The 19819-nt window shown below is 36.6% G+C and overlaps 2 protein-coding genes across 8 annotated transcripts in view; one reads left to right on the top strand and one right to left on the bottom strand.

The window, feature by feature from the left end:
• The first annotated feature begins 1029 nt into the window (after window positions 1-1029).
• Window positions 1030-16581, top strand: LOC135690609 (uncharacterized). Of its 2 annotated transcripts, none has more exons than XM_089114199.1 (2): window positions 1030-1809; window positions 10224-16581. In XM_089114199.1, exon 2 carries the CDS (start codon window positions 10294-10296, stop codon window positions 11173-11175), a length of 882 nt encoding a protein of 293 aa, XP_088970325.1. In that variant the 5' UTR covers window positions 1030-1809; window positions 10224-10293; the 3' UTR covers window positions 11176-16581. The 2 variants fall into 2 exon arrangements, with proteins under 2 accessions (XP_088970325.1, XP_088970319.1); XM_089114193.1 differs by lacking the exon at window positions 1030-1809 and adding an exon at window positions 1831-5458.
• The window catches only part of LOC135690608 (protein CBFA2T2), a 29540-nt gene continuing 24754 nt past the window's right edge, over window positions 15034-19819 (bottom strand). For 5 of the 6 annotated variants that reach the window (XM_065208207.2, XM_065208212.2, XM_065208208.2 and 2 more), the window contains exons 5-9: window positions 19436-19494; window positions 18853-18941; window positions 18063-18210; window positions 17291-17547; window positions 15034-16667 (exon numbers count right to left, since the gene is read on the bottom strand). In XM_065208207.2, coding sequence (XP_065064279.1) covers window positions 16374-16667; window positions 17291-17547; window positions 18063-18210; window positions 18853-18941; window positions 19436-19494 — 847 coding nt within the window. In that variant the 3' untranslated portion in view covers window positions 15034-16373. The remainder of the gene's footprint in view (window positions 16668-17290; window positions 17548-18062; window positions 18211-18852; window positions 18942-19435; window positions 19495-19819) is intronic. The other variant, XM_065208209.2, reaches the window with a different exon arrangement.

Below are 19819 nucleotides of genomic sequence, written 5' to 3'. Positions count from 1 at the left end.
GATTCCTATCGGAGCGTAGCAGAGCTGAGTAACTTCTACTCTAGAGTGATATTTGGAGTAGCAGTTACACTACGACGCACCGCTCGCTCATACGCCTGCACACACACATTCCTCTGCATTTCCGGTACACAATGCAGTGTGCTTTTGTAAACTCATGCATAAAGTGCACCAGATTAAATTATTTGTTGATGATCTTTTCAAAGCTGTGTGATGTTGTTATTTTGTTTTCAATAACTACTGAATAAAAGGACGAAAAAAAACCCTGAAAACTTAGAGTTAAGTGATGAGGTTCGTTGGATGGATAGTAAGATTGTTTTGCTATCTGATGTGTTTAAGCATGCGTTTCGTCAAGGACCATTTCAATGCAATTTGGGAAGAGATGCAATTGAACTACGAAATGTTGGGACGATTTTCGTTGGGCATTATCCAACAGCAACAAGCTCTCAGAAATCACAATTTTTGTGTACGAAGAACGAGTACACTATGTGACTCATCGTGTAATTTAAGATACGGATATAGCGGCAATAAAGTTTTGATTGGTAAAAATTTTCAATTTTTTCATTGTTTTTCTTCGCATATAAGTGTCCTGTGCGCCTACCTTGAAGCTACCTCCGCACGCACTCTAATTACTGAAAATTCAAACTGAATCCTAAATGCATCCAGGTAGTACTGTTAATAGAAGTAAACTAAAGCCACACCGCGCACCTTTTATAGTTTTAATTAAAAAAGCAAAAGCTCTGTCGAGGACTTTTACAGACAAGCTATCTAATAGTTTAATAGCCTGAGCCTTACTTACTACCGATATAGTTAGGGGTCTGGAACTTAGGCTCATAGCCTAACAAACTGAAAAATAACCAGCAGAAAAAAAAATTATTCAAAAGAACGTCGACTGTAGCACATCAAAAGTAGGGGTTAGCGAACCGGAGTCAAGGGAGGTACGTCCTCTTTTTAGTAAAGCGCTCATTGTTTTACTGGTTCCCTCTTAAGAACTTGTAGAGGGGACCCCATTTTTCTAGGAACCAGTTTCCCTTTCTAGCTCTCTCCTGTCAGGCTTTGCAAACTTCAACTTCCCGAGCTGGGGGGTTTTGCCCGAGTCTATGCTTGAGAAAAATACAAAGCAGGCAGATAAATTTCATCATTGACTCTAGATGGACCTGTCGATGAAGAAATTCACCGCATCTCTTCTATTTTTGCAACAAATAAATGAATTTTTGTGTACGAAAAATATTTACTTATTTCGACGTATTCACAACTGTCTTCAACAGCATCTTAGGAGTACCAGTTTTCTTCGTACATAGCGACAGGATACCTACCTTTCACTAATGATCGAATCGTTTCAAAAAGAAAACAATAAGGAAATTCTTTGTTTCGAAGCGGAATTTAAAAGAATTGGTGCGATTACACTACAACACTCCGCAATGGAGAGGCTCCGGAGTAATTTCGTATCACCTCCAGAAAGGAGTGATTTTCACTCTGCTAATCAGAGCGTTGTGTACCGGATTGGTATGCCGTAGCGTATGTCAAACCACTGTCCGATATGAAAGTTACTCTGCTTCGATAGCAATTCGGTATAGTGTAACTGGCACCTAATAATCAAAAATTGCTAATTTGCTTTTCCTATAAAGAATTCGCATTTGCAATGAAATAGCCTGTTCTTCGCAGAAAGTACCATCAATAGTATTTGTAAATAATTAATTGTGAAAGCAAGTCTTTCCTCCAGAAAACCATTGAGGACTGAGCAAGAAGGAAAAAACAACCTTAAAGATACTTGTTGAAGTTGGCTTTCGTATCTAGCTAAAGAAATATACAGTAAGTCATTAATTACTTTGGTGATGTGTAGCCCTAAATTTTTCTCTAATTTGTTCTGATTAGCCCGGATAGTCATGTAAAGTGCACAGAAAGATATTCATGCATGAATAAAATATAATACAAGAAAAATTGGGCGGCTATGTTGAGGTCACATTAGGCTGCAAACTTCATTACCTGGGATAACAATGGAAATTTTTGTTGTAAAAGTTTCAGTGCGCATCGAATAGAGTGTCCTTATGCCATTGAATATGGGCATAACTCATTTATATCTCTGACTTGGGTTCATTTGATATCAGATCACTTTTCATATCAGATATTTCATTCATCCTTGTATCATATCGTCTTTCTGTTCTCAGAATGACGCTTGTTCCGCATTGTTTTTGCGGAGTCAAGTCACTCTGCTTCGAAGATGGTATAGAATTAAATTGAACAACTTTAAATTTCACTTGAATGCACGAATCTAATGCAATTTTTCGCCGGAACTCTGTTTCGAAAAAGCAGCCTTGTTTTAAAAAATTGTTTGACGCACTTTCATTCCTCACAAACAAAACGCACTTGCATTCCTCACAAACAAAACGCACTTGCATTCCTCACAAACAAAACAAAATGGTGTAACGAAAGTGTATCCGGTAAGAAATGAGTCCGATGCAGTATGAATCTGGTACTGTGAAAAACTTTTTCACTTGATTCTTATTCTTCAAAAGAGGCGCACAGTTTCCGAAGAAGGGGCGCCAGATTTGCTTCAACTCGTCGAGGGAGGGGCAGCTGCCCCCTCTTAAATCCACTGGTCGCAGAAAATCTTCATACTTGAAATCTTCGACAAGATGTCAAAAGTGACAAAGTAACTTGAAGACTTTGACTGCTAACGTTGATCTATTTCATTAGTTTTTAAAAATTGTTCTTTCTTGATGAACTGCAACGATTCGATTCGATTCAGACAAACGAACCAAACTTTGGTCTTTCACAAGGCATAGACCCAAGGAATCACAACAGAACACGCGCGGTCTTTCACCTCAAATCTCGACCTATTTCCCTTTGACGTTTTTAGTTGAAAAGGTGCATTGTTGTCGGCCAGGAGCAAGACATTCTGAAGAAAAAATGTCCAAATTTTTCATCAATTTCCAGCCATGATATTTTCACTTCAATGGTGCTAGGATACTTGACTCGATATTGCTGAAACCTATTGCTATTAAAAGATTCTCGCCAACAATATCAAAGTTGTTTTCCTGTAAAGTAGGAAATCGCGATAACCTGCTAAAAATATGCAGAAATTTGCTTTATATCATGTTTCCAGGGCAGACTGCAGCTACGCAATGTCCATGGCGATTCCCCACGAAAAGAAAATTACACTGTCATGTTCCACAGGGATCTTTTCTAAGCCTTTTTTGTTGACGGCCATTCGCCCGGAGAACTGCTAAGTAACCTATTAAGATGGTACCACCCTTGCAAGGATTGTCAAGAATCTGAACCGGAGAAAGAACTCAGTCCTCTTTTGGAATGGCTCCAAGACAATAAAAACCTATTAAATTTCCTGATAATATAAGCGATGTCTTTGAATCTTGCTCTAATGCCGAGATAAAATCGATAAAATTAGCGCAAAGCTTCCCACTTTTTTGCTCATTTCGGAACAATGGTTGATAAAATATTTAGAAATCGATGAGATTTTTTACGATCAAACGCCTCACAAGCAACAGAATTTCTCGAATTATCAAATATATCAATTCCAATTCCATTCTCGGCAAAACATGTTGTGAAATTATTGAACCGCATTTCCGCTAATGTTCTTTGGTTTAGGTTAGTGCTTGATCTGTGGTTTGGGGGCATACGAGGGACTAGGTTGCAGGTTCATAAATAACCTCCAAACTGATCAGCTAAAGTTGTAGCAAAATGTGTTTTTCCTCGTCTGCCAATGCCATGATAGAAAGTCCAAAATGGCCTACATTGGCGGAAAATGCCCAAAAAGTTTTGCAATCAGATTTTGCAAAATAGTTCTTTTGTTTATATTCTTATGTCATTGATAAAATGTGCGTCATTTATTCTCCTCTCCATCTTATTTTGGTTCTGTGTTCAATGCAAAAAATTATTACACTTGCTGCACTAGAAAGGTTATTCTTAAGTGTTTCAATAACTTTCCCACTTCATGTGAAAATTTTGCCTTGTATTTGGTTTTCCTTCGGTCTAAATCAATTTTAGATCCTGTTCTGACAATTCTTAGAATAGAATATTTCCAAAGTTTTTCTTTCCTTTGACCATGGTGGTTGACTTGCTACCAGTCTCTCTCTCCCCTCTACACACCCAGACAAAAGTATTGGAACACCCAAAACAAAATAGCATAAAGACCTAACCTTAAGAAGCGAATATTTCTTGATGTCAATGACCATGATCTGAATTGTAATCCAAGAAATATTCTTAGTTCGAAACAAGAACTGCTGATTTAAAATTTTGAAAAATTAAAATGGAATATTCGAATTCACGCGTCGTGTAATTTGCTGCCTTATTTACGCACTATTAGCTGATTAGACAATAGCCAAAACTACTGCGTGATGAGATCCGCCATTAATCGTCTTCGCAGGTGTTGCATACTTTGGTCCTTATAGTGTATTTCGTAGTCTGAAAAATAAAGAAAGAAAAAAGTGAAGAAGAGGGAAGGAGATATATATGTAGAAACATCCGTGGCAACATCAACTTGAAGGGGAATTGCATAAACACAGATTGATTTGAAATTCAAGGGAACAAACATCATCAGTGACATTCACGTAAAGAGACAGATATCTGACGCTTTGAAAAGCATTGGATAGGTGGCAGTTAATCCCCCTGCTCCCTGCTTTAGAGGCCATGATTCGAGTGTGGCCAGAAAATGACTCATGATCAAAAATATTTCTCGATTGCTTGTGTTTGCTGCGATGTTATCATTCTTTTATGCGCAAGAAAACACGAGCAGTGCCATACAAACATTTGATAAGTCATTGTCAAATGTGAATTTGAAAACCGTTTTCTATTTATAACGAAGAAACATATTAGTCAAAAAATTTCAGTGAATGTTGATAACTTTCAATCCAAAGGCAAGAGGATTTTAAAAATCAGTAGGCAACAGTCCTCAATCTTTTTTGAAAGCAATGAAACATGTTCATATACGCAGCAAAATATATTGCGGGGATTAAGCTTCCTAGCCCCCCTCTCTCATCCCCAGGAATCAAGCCCCTCCCGAAAGAATAAAAAAGGTAGGTCGGAATTAGCAGGATTACAGATTAGGATTATGAAATGAGGAATAGTAGGAAAAGGCAAAAAGAAATGGGCGCTTTGATTGTTTGTCTTGGATTAGCGACAGCACAAGACCGATGAAGAGAACAACAGGATTATAATCACAAATTCAAATTATTTACTTCAGCTGCTTTATGGTATTATCAATGCAATGGAGGCAAGCTTTCGCATTATGCTAAAGTCCCTTCTTTATATCCAAGATCGTGAATCTTGCTGGTCATGGGTCAATAAAGCAAAACAAAGGCTTCTAACCATCCAAAACCGCTATTTTTCTTGCCGAGATTAGTCTTGATATTCAGTAGTTTCAGTCACAAGGGGGCTCTTGTACTCCATCTGAAGACAAACCTGTTAACATAATTTTACTTCAGCTGGTGCCTTTCACAAACAGGTATGTTGTGTGGTATGTAGTATTCATTGTGGTATCCGTATAGTGACATTAGGTAGAGGGAAACACGCAGAGAATTCTCTATACAAGTTGCTAGCAGAAAATTTCACTTCCTGAGCGACTGAATCGATGGAGAAAGGGAAGACAAAGTTTTGATTTTTTTCTTTTGCTGTCGGCAGCTGCTCAATTGATACCCTGCATTCGTACGAAAGATTTCCCACAGTTCTAATTGTGTCAAGATGTTTGATACGGAAAATAGTGAATTACACAATGTCCATTCAGCTGGTCTGATATTTTTATTATTTCAGGGAAAGTTGGTCGGCCTTAGATGCTAGTACTACCCTTATTGCAAATTATTATAATAATCAGACAAAATAAGTAGAAATGATCAAGAGAGTGAAATTTGGATTTTATTATGAATCGTTAAAAAATTATTAGGTTATTCTAGGAAATAACTTATCGAATAAAAGAGCTAACCGCAAGCCTATTGAGGCCCTATTAGGGGTACTTGAAATATGAAATAACTGCAATTTTTGGAGGAAAAAAATAAATATTTAAATTTTTTAACTTTGAGATATGAAATAATATTGATTCCAAGAATGAAATATCAAAATAGCAAAATAACGGAGTGTTTTATTAAATTCTGTGTGAGGATTATTAATTTGATCGCAGAAGTCACACAAAACAGCGAGTATTCAGTTGTTTAGATATTTGTCGAATTCAAAACTCCGAGAAATGACGAGAAAGACAATATTCCTCTCCCTAACTTAGAGTAGTAATGACATTCATGACCAGCAAAACGTATTTGAAATTGGAGGGGCCAAAATATTAAGATTGTTAAAGTCTTCAGGCCATCCACATAATTGGCGGCAATAGAAAATATGAAGAACATACTCTAGGGATGCCAGGAACCTCATCTAAGATAGATTCAGTGGTGTAACGTACGGTGTGCACCTTTAAGCACAAAACTAAAGGCCCAGAAAGTTTTATGCTCCCGAGACAATTCTCGGAAAACTGGTATTTGGATGAAAGTAGGTGTTTCTAAATAGCATTCACAACATCATTTAAATGAGTGAAAGACTGGGTAAGATTTGTGAATGTGAACAACCGTATAATAATGATGTAAGCTTTCGCATGACAATCATTGCTACTATTTCATATACAGTACTGTATCACTGATCAATTATTGATGGGCTTTTGGCAACATTGGTACACCAATAGTTATTTAAAATGAAGAACAGACCACATTTTCTGACAATCATAAACAATATGTACTCTGTAGAAATTAAGAACCTAACTAAGAGCCTACTTAGCCTAAACTGTCAGATAGTAACCCCATAATACAAGAACCTGTTTTTGCCAAACTATGAAAAAGTTGGTTCTTACACGCGGTTTTTACCGTATATAGAAGTGTTCTAAGCCAAAGTAGAAAGAGTGTCTTTTAAGCGTTTTCAGAACCCCACCAAGCTATTCATAGATAGAGTAAGTAGCAAGCATATACTTCAGTTTAGTTGGTATCAAAGAATTAATAAATCCAATTCCTCATTTGGAAGCAGGATGGACTTTCGATAATTTTGAAATATTTTATAAGTTTATTTTGAAATACGAAATAATGACAAGATTCCGTAATGAAATATGAAATAATGTCATCCCCCCTTGTAGGTCCCCCCTATTGGTCTTCATGTAAGCGTAACAGAACTGTTTAATTAGGAATGTTAAGGTTTTAAAGGACGTCTTGATTCTCTGACTAGTTAAAAACCATGCAGTACCTATAGTAGAGTAGCTCGCAGTCAAAAAAGAATCTCAAATTGTGCATTTGAGTGGGTATCTTCTCAGTCGCTAGCAATTTCGTTCACGGGAGATGACCAGGTCTCATTTGCTAATTCGTTGAGCCATCCCTTATGTAATGACAACTTCGAAAGTTTGCCAACGAGTCACCCCAAGATGCCTAAAAGCGGAAAGGTTTTTGGAAACTTGCATGTTATTTACATTTTATACAAGAATGCATAAATACCCTAAATTGGGGTCAGGCTAGTGGTTTTAACCTTTCGCTAAAACATGAAGCTGAATTGCTGTTAACATGTTATTCAACTATTAGGGTGAAAGCAAAAAAAATTTAGACACGCGGCGATATTTTACAGCTAAAAACGTCGGCTGTTTTGATAATGTATCAAAAAAGTTAACATGGAAGAGATAACATGGAAAACACACAGATAACATTGACTGTGGGGATGAGGAGCGTATTTTTTCAAAAAGACCACAATTTGCCAGCTAGTCTAATAACTTTAGGCCAGGATTGTAGTTGATTACATGAGAATAAAGACTGCATACTTTCCCATACCTTCCTCCATCCAACCCCTCTACATATTGCATGCTTCCCAAGATGAAACAGCAAAAATATTTATTTATCTTACTGTGAAATATAGCAAATTAAAGGAGTAGAAAGGATCTGTGAATTGACAAAATTTTAGAAAAGTAAACAGATAATTTAAATTTCTGTTTTCCAGTTAGAATATGATTTTTTCAAAAAAATAGATTCCATTCCATTAAACGCTACCAACCATCAACTAATATAGCAAGAACAAAATACTACAATCAAAGAAATGTTTGAAGGCTAGATAATTTCAAGGTAACCGTTTATAAACGTTGTTAGACCGCATTGATTCTTTTCCTCTTTACCCACAAAACGGAAAATGTTGGTAATGCGGGATAAGTGGATGGTCAAACTTAGTTTCCAAACAACATTGCAATGTAGAGAGAAGTGACGTTGAAATTCATGTCATTTATAAAAATAAAACGTTTTTTATAGCAAACGCTGGAAAAATACATCAATAAACATGAGTCTCAATATATTTTGCATAGAACTGTACTACTGAACTTTAGGATGCGAAGGTTCCAGAGAAAATGGAACAAACCTGTGATTGGGAAAATTTCTACTTATCTAAAATTCTTGATAGTTTCCCAAGTGTCTTCATTGCCTATTATATTTTAGGCACCGGGGAACGTTGAGAAAAGTGAGGGTCTAAAAAAATGGGGGGACTAAAACCGAATAAAAAGTTGCTTGACATTGGTAAATTTTTGCACTTTTGGCAAAAAGTGGGGGGCTATAGCCCCCACAGCCCCCCTTTTTCGCGGTGCCTGTATTTTATCGACTTGTGTTGATTGATTTGCATGCAGAAAAAAATAGTTGGTATTATTTCTATCTTCTATTGAAATTTCAGGGCTTGTTTTGGCTGAGGCTGTAAGGTTGCAAACTTCTACATGTTTTTATGAACATGTTTCTTTGATGTCGCTCGTCTATTGTGCTTTCGTTCTTTGCCAGGCATTACCACCCATGGCCAGCCTTTTCACTCTTTGAAGCAAAAAACCTAGAGCATAAATTTATTGGCAATTAGACTTGAAATGAAGACTGAGAATTAATGAAGATTTTAATATTTACTGTTAAGAGACAAATGCAGACCCTTTCCGCATCAACATCTGCTATTGAGGCCCTACAAGGGGGGTTGACATTATTTCATATTTCATTACGAAATCTTGTCATTATTTCGTATTTCAAAATTAACTTATAAAATATTTCAAAATTATCAAAAGTCCATCCTGCTTCCAAATAAGGAATTGGATTTATTAATTCTTTGATACCAACTAAACTGAAGTATATGCTTGCTACTTACTCCATCTACGAATAGCTTGCTGGGGTTCTAGAAACGCTTAAAAGACACTTTTTCTATTTTGGCTTAGAATACTTCTATATACGGTAAAAACCGCGTGTAAGAACCAACTTTTTCATAGTTTGGCAAAAACAGGTTCTTGTATTATGGGGTTACTTTCTGACAGTTTAGGCTAAGTAGGTTCTTAGTTAGGTTCCTAATTTTTACAGAGTACATATTGTTTTTGATTGTCAGAAAATCTGGTCTGTTCTTCATTTTAAATAACTATTAGTGTACCAATGTTGTCAAAAGCCCATCAATAATTCATCAGTGATACAGTACTGTATATGAAATAGTAGCATTAATTGTCTTGCAAAAGCTTACATCATTATTATACGGTTGTTCACATTCACAAGTCTTACCCAGTCTTTCACTCATTTGAATGATGTTGTGAATGCCATTTAGAAACATCTACTTTCATCCAAATACCACTTTCTGGGCCTTTAGTTTTGTGCTTAAAGGTGCACACCGTACGTTACACCACTGAATCTATCTTAGATGAGGTTCCTGGCATCCCTAGAGTATGTTTTTCCTATTTTCTCTTGCGGCCAACCATGGGGATGGCCTTAAGATTTTAATAATCTTTAAATTTTGGCCCCTCCAATTTCAAATACGTTTCGTTGGTCATGAATGTCATTACTACTCTAAGTTTAGGGAGAGGAATATTGTCTTTCCCGTCATTTCTCGGAGTTTTGACTTCGACAAATATCTAAACAACTGAATACTCGCTGTTTTGTGTTTTGTGGCTTCTGCGATCAAATTAATAATCCTCACACAGAATTTAATAAAACACTCCATTATTCCTCTATTTTGATATTTCATTCTGGGAATCAATATTATCTCATATTTCAAAGTTAAAAAACCTAAATATTTATATTTTTTCTCCAAAAATCGCAATTATTTCATATTTCAAGTACCCCTTGCAGGGCCTCGCTACTCACTCTGGATCCCATAAGAAAATAAATTTTAAAGGACTTTTCTGTTTTTTGACATTTTTAAGGTTCACATTCATTCTTCATTTTATTATTCATTATTTGAAGGTCCATATTTCTTTTATGCAGGTAACCCGAGGACAACTCTAAAGGCAGATTATTCCCTTTTAATTGCCGATGAATAACATTTCTTGCAAGGATGACTGACAGCGTTAGCTTGGCATTCTACATTGTAAACTTTTTCATACTATTTGCTTCTCTCTTCTTGAATTCTCTTGGTATCTACCTTCTTTATGCTCAAAGACTTACCATTACTGGACAAAATATGATTTTGGTGAACCTGAGTGTATTGAAGATATTAATAACAATTACAGAAAGTGTGATTTGTGTGATGGAGATCCTTGGAAAGGGAGACACTAACCGAGAGTATCAAGTTATTGATATCATCAATGGCGGTCTTTATGGTATAAACGACCTCACTGTCATAACTCTCACTATCGACAGATTCATAGCTTCTGTCAGCCCATTGGTTTATAACTTCCATGTAACAAAGAAGAAACTTATGACAGCCGTTGCTATCTCCTGGCTTGTTGGAACTGGAGGAATAATTCCTTTTTTCTACGCTGAATACGATGCGTTGTATGATATTTATTACAAAATAGTATTTTTAGTTTGCGATGGGACAATCATTCTTATAGCATTTATTACATACGGATCGATACTTAGAGCATTGTTAACAGCAAGGAAGAGACTGTCAGGATTTTCGCGTGGCGGACCAAAACACTTCAAACGGAGACATAATAAATTCTTTTACGTAGCTGGTCTAATAATCGTCAGTTTTATCACATTTGTGGCTATCCCAGATGCAGTGTATGTCTCTTTGGTTATTGTGCAAGAAAGGGAGGACCCAATGATTGAGCGTGCAGTCGGACTTGTGTGGAGCTTCTATCTCATTGCCGATCCACTGATCTATGTGTTTCTTCAAAGCCAGACGAAAGCAAAATTAATGCAGCTCCTTTGTGGAAAAGAGGTTAATGCAGTGACAAATGGTGAAACGGCAAGGACAATTACGAAGATGTAGGCCCAGGATGGTAGCACCATAACCGATAACAATTGCCATTTTTCATGGATTATGTGTAAGATATGGCGTAAAATTTTTATAGTTTAGGCAGTGCTGCACAAGTAAAATAGTGTTTCCGGCAGATTTTTTGTTCGGAGGGGGTGGGGGTTTTGAACTAGCAGACTATGAGAATCTTGGTTCCACCTAATTCATCTAAACATCTAAACAGAACACTTTTAGAATGCCGGTTGTCACTGGCCCAGTTTTTTAAAGCTTTAGTACACTGCAATTTGTTTGAAATGATCACTGTCCGGCTAAAGAGTTGAGTAAACAATATTTCTTTCCTTTCTTCGTTGATATGGAAGCTGTTAAAGTCATATAACACCTTAAATGAAAGTCATATAACACCTTATATCAGGACTTGTTAAGACGTATAGCTAATTTCACCTCTCTCAACTCTTTCACCATCTTTATATGCTGTTGTCCTTGTTTTTCTCAAAGACAGTCACAATCTTTGTGTACTTGTTTGAAATGGTAGCAGTACTTCGGTCTTCATTTGTCCCTTGGTAGATCTTCCAAGTTCCAAGCTGCACCTGTTCAATTTATCCGCACGCGATAGTTCATCGGAGCTAACGTTGGTCACTTGTGCCAGTTCCTTACAATGAAGCCCTAACAGTCCTTCCGATGGCATCATCTACAGTTCTGAGAGCCATTGACACAGGTGCAAGTGGATACGACAGCGTTGTCTTGAGATCAACTCCTGCAATGTTCTTGTTCGAGTCCACAACTTTAAGGCCAAACGTGTTTCTCCTAAAATTGTTGTTTCTTTCTTTAATCTTCCACCTAATTCTATTGAAGAGTCATTGAAGGTTGCAACAACATTATTTCCAGTTTTTTTTTAAATAGAAGGCAAGTATTGAGCACTGTCAGGTTTTAACTCCACTCAGGTTTTAGACAATCCCGACAACACTGTCAGGTGTACCCAATCTCATTCGGAAGACCTTTGATAAAGGGGTGGGCTTTGGAAGAAGAGATACATTTTTGAATCTGGAAAAGTCATTGAAAAAGGTGTTTTCCGCAACCAGTTTAGGCCAAGATTTGGCTGCAACAAGATTTTTGCTGCATCTCAAGGATTCTTTAGAACGAGATTTTTGCATGTATAGAGGTCATTTGCAACTTATAATAGAAATGTTGGTAGTTTTGTTTTACAATGCGTTCTTTCTTCACTTATCATCATTCTAGAATAAAGCTATTAACCTATAAATATAAGAATCATATAACTTGAACTTCAGCCTTATACAACAAGTACAGCTTTAGCCAAAATGGTGTGGCAGAATCAGAGTGTAGCAGAGCAGGGGCTCCTGTTCACTTTCTTCTTTTGTACAAAGTCTAGTATAATATTTCAGTAAAAAGAATATAAATATTTCACATAGAAATCAGAAGAAAGGGTTGTTTTAGATCACTCGGATGAGCTTGGGTACACAATGATTGAGAATGGACAAGTCGGGCAATGATTGGGCGAAATTTGTCGTGTGTTTTATAAAAATTAAAGAAAATCTAAGTTTTTAGTGCAGAGGTTCGAAAGACAAAAAGGAATCATAGATTTCAATCTCTTGCTGTCATGCAGAGAAAATCAAAAGATCCATATTCTGCATTTTCTGCATGCAATCTAAATCGCTATGATTTTCAAGGTCGTTTGATACTTCAGTTAGGCTTCCTAGTAGATAGATCATGGTTGGGAATAATGAGGCGTCTATCTTCAGAGTGATATTTGTTACCAAGAACATTCCTGGGAACTTTTGAAAATCCAAGCTGAAGTATAAAATGGCCTCTAACTCAGGTGACAATTTTAAGAAACTTTGAAACAATAAAGCTATTTTTAGATGATCCGGTAGTTTTTCCTTTACTGTTATTTATCAGTTAGTAATGAATACCGCTGCATATTTCCTATGGACGGCAATTCAAAAATTAGCCCCATCAAAAGATGTATTAAACTATTTTTATGTCTATTCAAGGATGAAAATTTTAAGATTAAGCAATTTCCTTGTGAAACTGAGGCTCTTGGCCCCCCTTAACAGACCAAAATTCATGTTTAAGCATTTTCGAACAAGAAATATGCTTAGTCAACTTTAAAATTGTAATTTTTTTCTATTTAAACTGTTTTCTCATTGATTACCTTTATATTCGCAAAAACGAGATTTCAAACATGATAAAGAGGCTGAAAGCCCCCCCTTCAAAAGAAAATCCCTGTATAACATCGATTTTCGATATCAGCGCCCTCGAATTGATCAAAAGCACTTAGTCCCTTAATTTTCGCTCTCGGGTGACCATTCTCCTATTTTCCGCCAGGTCTAAAATCGAGGAAAGCAATCTTAATATGGCTAAGAAAACCAATAAATAAACTTTTAAACCACAAGGCTAAATGATGTTGAAATACCATAGGTTTTGTGAAGCGATGTAGGATACACACTTTTTTATATGAGAATACCTAAATTTGTGATGCGTTTAATACTCTTAATTTATTTCTGTTATGAGGTTAAGATTTTATCTTAATGTAAACGAGTTGCATTATAGTGTTGATGACTCGGATACATCTATTTCAAAACATTTAGTTTTAAACTCAAAAAATTAAACTCTTGATGAAGCTTAAGTCTTGTATTGTTCCTAAATTACAGCGATTTTGAGCCTTCATATTATAGATTATGTTCTTATATAAAAAGTGTATATAAGTGATGAGCATTGGATTTTCTACATTCGCCTTTATTTTATTAGTAAAAACGAGTACTTGCTCTTACGAATAAGATTTTTTTGTAAAGTGATCTTTGGGGTATGTTATATTATTTGCTTTAGATAGGTATTACGCACTTGAGAAGTTTGATGTATGAGAATAAAGAGCTATTTGCAAAAACTCACAAAATTGTTTTTTCCATTCGCTTGCATAAACCTGTTACATATTTATACTTACCGAACCCGTTGATATCCACATTGCTTTGTGGGATAGTTAAGATTCTTTTCTTTTATAAAAAGTTCATTAGTTAGGAGCAGATGGTAAAGAAAGAAAGCGCATGAATTCTCATGTTTGAAGTTGAGTGGGAAGTGAGAAAAGATGTATGAATTCAAGTGTTACTGTATAAAAAACAGTATACTTAACTGACCAATGTTGAGGCATCTTCAGTGTTGTTTGATATAGGGTGGCAAAATGATTGGCTTTCCGCTTAAAATTTTGCTCAAAGTTCAACTTGCAATGGATAAGTCAACGGGGGCTAGGCTGGGCGATGACATTTTTAGGCTAAAGCCGAAGCAGTATTTCACAAAGAAAAATTCTTTAAATGATCAAACCTGGTCATCTTCAACTGGTATGAATGGCAATAAAAATTGTGAAAAATGACTTGACTTAAACGCCTTCCCAACAAAGTAAATTTCCCAAAAACGCAGTCTTTTTAGTGTGATTTGAGAAAATGTCGATGGTAGATCCTAGCTTCAACCTTGTGTTTGCACAAACATTACAATGAATGAAGGAACATCGTTTTATTTGAAACACTGGATAGTAAATAAAGGACCTTCCCTGGATATAATATTTTGTTGCTGTGCTGTTTTTTTTTCATGTCTTTATTGTCTCGCCAGTTACAATATATTATGACCAAAGACAATAAACAATAAAACGCTAAAATCCCAAAAATGACCAAAAAGAGTTTCCCAATTTTTTTGAAACGTTGCGCACAAGCAAGTTTGATATAGAAATGGTGCCTCAGCTGTCCGCTTGCTTTGCTAAAAGTATTTCTTTTGGCTATGGCCTAACGTTATTTGTTCGAAGTCGCTTGCGGAAAAAAACTTTTTTAATCAGCTTAAGCAGAGTGGACATTGAAATAATGCAACAAATTCGATAACAACAACATCGACATTATTTGATCGTCATTACCTCTACAGAAGACATTACTTTACAGTCCTTGTTATACAGCGTAGTGTTGCTTTGTTTCAGTCCTTGTTATAAAAATATAATCTATTTACATAAATGAAAGCGCTAGTCTACGCTAGTACTCAAAAGAAACACCCGATTACGTCATGATATCGTTAGTATAGCTTAAAACAAACAATACCCCAACTTTGAGTTAGCAATCAAGACTGTATAAAAACGTAGCGAATATCGAATGGAAAATTACACCAGGTTGCTTGTAAAAAGGAACAGACCTCCACGGGCATTGTCGCTTACGACACGATTCTACAAGGCCACTTGCGAGAGGCATTGACAATTTAGAACTGGTGGTGTTCTCGTTTGAAATGGTACATACATAAATCAACGTGAAAACCTGCATCCAAATAAATCGGAAAGTAGCCATTGCATATGCAGAATAAGAACGTTCACAGAATAAGACTGTACGACTTCACCAGTACTCTTCCTAAAGTCGCTTGTGCGATCAATCTTTTGGCTTCTACAGTTGAATCTGGAGATCACTTCTTACTTTCTCAAGGGCACTGACAATAGAGAAATTCCCAATGTAGGACAGCTTTAGTCTTGCTCGAAAGTCTAATGTTTCCAATAAAAAACAATTTTTTTTTGTATAATGGGCTAATGATAGCTACAGTTATTTGTTTGGTGTAGGTCAGTAAAACACTTGCCGACCGAGCAGAGAGCAAAGAGAATCTCTAGCTGCTTATAGAAGTTGGATAACCTAATTACATTCTACAAAGCTCCTGCTTTTTGTTAAAAGCAATTTACCTTTCTGATATTGACAAAAAATCTAAAGATAAAGATTAAATTCAACGTAAATAATGTCGGTTTCCATCAAGATATCAACCTGCACAACCTGCAAAACGTAAGATTTTCATACAAATAAGATTGCTGTCTAAATACACAAAGAACATGCCAATTTCGCTTTTAAATGTTTATTAAAACCAGTTATTGTCTATAGCTGCAGTATATTTTTGCAGCATTATGATAACGGAATAAGACAATTGTTGACATCATGCTACACTTCATATAAACGAAGCATTTGAGTCATTGAAGATCTAACGGCCTTGCTGCTATGCACCCTACAAATCCGATAGAAACTGAACGATTAAGAGTTTTACCTTTGTGCAGAAAATTTACACGTAAACCTCCCGCAATAAACAGATAAAATGCCACACCAGTTATGGAGTACGTTGTGGCAGAAGTAGTAACTGAAACAGTAATGGGCGGCTCCCATGTCGTTACTTTTTACATGTTTAAGGTTCAAGGATTAGGAAGTGGGGGTCTTTCTCACATAATCACTAAGAGATGTGATAGGGTCAGTATTGCCACTGTTTGCAGGCGATACGGGTGTAGTGCTTCCTCTGCCAGTGGGACTCGATCGCTTATCGGGTGATGCTCGTTCTCCAGACTTTGGTGACTTCCTTTCGGATGAGCTACCCTGTTTGCCACAATCCCTCTGATGATTTTCCCAGTCTTTATGCTGACAAAAAGCTCCACAGTACCTCGCTACATTGCAGCCACTGCACGTCTCGTTGGCTTTGCGACCGCAGTTCCAGCAGTTCTGTAGAAAGATATGTATAGCAGTTGGCTTCTTAACAGAATATCAGACAGATTATTTTACCGTAATATTTCCTGAAATGGTAGCTCGAGCAAAGAAGGTTAGAGTTCATAACTACAAGATTCTATCTATAGGTCTTTGGTTCCTGCAAGAATGTATGGTTAATTCATTTGCCAGATTATATAGTCCGTTTGAAAGACTGCCAATTTTTAATTTTTTTATCAATCACAAATAGAAGAAATACCAACAAAGCATTTTCAAAATTCTAGCTTATACATTACATCATACTTGAAATCGAAGCAGGACGACAGTAACGCAAACAACAAAGAGTCGAATTGTCAAACTGTCTTTAGTGTTAAAGGACTCAGTGAAACATTGCTTTGCTAACAAAAATCGCTATTATAGTGTAGTTATCTAGCACAAATTCTGCCAAAACAAATTGACGGCATCAATCTCAAGTTCACATATTCTTCCCAATAATCGCACTTTCAACATATCAGTATCTATGAAATGCAACATGTTTAGTGGGTCGCAAAGCCCTGTTGAGTCAAGCACGAGAACGCTACTGTTTTCATTATAGGCGCCCAATTTGACAGACTTAAGTCCTTCGACCTCTCGGTGCATACCTCACGCGAATTGTCTTGCTTATTTACCATGCTAAGTGTCTCGTCAGTTGCTTGTCTCCTTGCTTCAGACACTGCCTTATCCATTCTTTGATGAGCTTGTGCCAAGGCATCGTTCGCTTTTTCCTCCGCAGCACAGACAGCCTTTTGCAACTCAATAACCGCCTGACGTTTGACATCACTCACTGCTTCCTCGGCTCTTCGCCTTACCTCAGCAACTCTGTCTTCTGTTTGTTTCAACGTTTTTGCCATTAAGTCAGCTATACAAAAAAATTGAGCGTCATTCAAGTGTAAAGCTACTTAACTAAAACTGGATATAAATATTAATAGAATACAAATACAAAAAACGCTTTAGCTAGAAACATTATCATGATTGCCCAGATTAAATACACACGGGTCAGTCAGCGTAAACAATGGATAATCCATGTATTAAAAACAAAAAATGTCCACAGTTCAACATGGGATAAAGACAACGGGCCTGAAAATTATATGTCCACGAGCAACAACAAACTCTGCTTTCTAAATGCAAACCAATTAAATGACTCGATTTAAGGGAACAGTTTTCAAGAAATGTAATTTTTCTTGGTGTTGCTAGAAATTTCCTATTTCAATATCATAATCGTTTCATATGGATATTTTGATGGAAAGTTTCGTATAGATAAATTACTAATGGAGATGAAGATAAATTGTCAATCGATTAAAATTTGTAGCTAAAGATTTCTCAGGGTATATTGGAATAATTTGTAAATAAAGATTAGAGATAAAGCATCATCACCTGCCCTTCTTTTCACTTCAGCTTCGGCTTCGTCAGTCATTCTCCTTGCCCAGGTGGCCATTTCCTCTCTATCGCGGATGCACCTCTCTTGCAAAACTGAGACAGCCCGCTTTGCTTTTTCTATGATGCTCATTACACACTGCAGCATCTAGAAGAAAATGACTTCCAAATTCATAATAATTCAGACACATTCTGCCAATCTGAGTAACTACAACAGAAAGCAGTTCGGGTCAATTATATGCACAGCTCATAGCGACACAATAAACATTTATTGTAGTCTTGAATATTTTAGGTAAAGATACCATAGTAGGATACACGGTGTATGAATTTGAACACCTTATATCCAAATATAGTTTATTCTTAGGATTTTGGTTTCTTGAAATTCTGTTCTGCAGAACTTACTGTTGATTTAGATGCTGGCATTTGCAGTACCTTTCCATCTCAAGGCCAAAAGTCAGTGAAAAACCTTTGAGACGAGCACCAGACGAGCAGAATGAATCTCAAGCTCAGAAACTGTTGCTAGCAAACATTGTTTCAAGGGGGAGAAGGAAATGCAAATGAAAATATGCAAAATTCTGGCGTAGTGTACCGAGACTTTAGGCAGGCATTGCAGCTATTTTTTCTCAAAGTCTTTTTTAAATTCCAAACCGATTAGTAGGAAAGGAATTTTTAAAATCTAGATTCATACAGTAGAAATTGTATGAAAGAGGTTTTCAACCAATTTGCAAGCTATACAAAGACCTCACATTCACAAAAACCTCCAAAATAAAATACGATGTTAAACATTTACCGTTTCAACGTTTCGCCAATCATCAGAATCTTGTTTGATGCTCTCGAGCAATCTTTCAGCAAAAACGGAACCATCCATATCTGACGGGGCTGAAAAGAAACAAATTTACAACATGTGATAACACAAATCATCAATTGGAAAATAGTGATCTACAAAGCTTCCGCGACAGATTTGCGGAAATAAAGTGTTAAAGATTGCAAGCTGGCAAAAGAAGATGATACTGGAACAATTGTAAACAGCAAAGGAAAGGACTACTATTGTTTGGAACATTGGGCTTCCCAAACGGCAGTAACGGCATACACACTGGCCCCGGCGGCATACACACTGCCCCCCCCCCACCTTCTCTCTGTCCTGAGCGTTTGTTCATATACGCCAAGTATAGCTTTCTTTTTACCAGGGCTCTCTTTGTTAGAAACACAATTTTGAGTCAACAAAACCTCCTCTAGGAGTAACTTTTCACTGCAGACGAATAAAGAGCTGAACGAATTAAAAGAGGGTCATACAGTCATACAAAATACGTTCCTAATGTAATGCAATCCAAATAACTAAAACTATGCTAAATTAGTCATTGGCTTTCACCAACCTGGGCAACTTCTCTTGTTTGGCGATAGACCAATATCAGGTATTCCATTTTCTTTGGGTCTAAAATGGAGAATATCAATCGTAAAACACATAATTTACAGAGCAAAAAGCAGAGACTTGGCTTTTCTAACGTGACACTGACATCCCTGCACCGAGGCCAGCTGCACATGAAATTATTACGAACGCTTTTCAAGCCGTGGTCTGGATTATTCAGAACTATTAAAACGATGTTTATGAGGACATTCCTTCGAAGTTTTAAAGAAAAAACAGCAGCCATAAACCTAGTTGTCAAATTGTCTTTTTCTCTTAAGTTCATCTCAGTTTGATAATTGCATGCTTGCAAAGCAAATCACGTCATACGCAAATCTTCAACAATATTTTCCAA

This window comes from Rhopilema esculentum, chromosome 4 (genome assembly GCF_057945365.1).
Source record: "Rhopilema esculentum isolate cy_ngs chromosome 4, ASM5794536v1, whole genome shotgun sequence".
Classification (NCBI taxonomy): Eukaryota; Metazoa; Cnidaria; class Scyphozoa; order Rhizostomeae; family Rhizostomatidae; genus Rhopilema; species Rhopilema esculentum.
The sequence above is the reverse complement of the archived record's forward strand: the minus strand, read 5'-3'. Positions and strand labels throughout refer to the sequence as shown.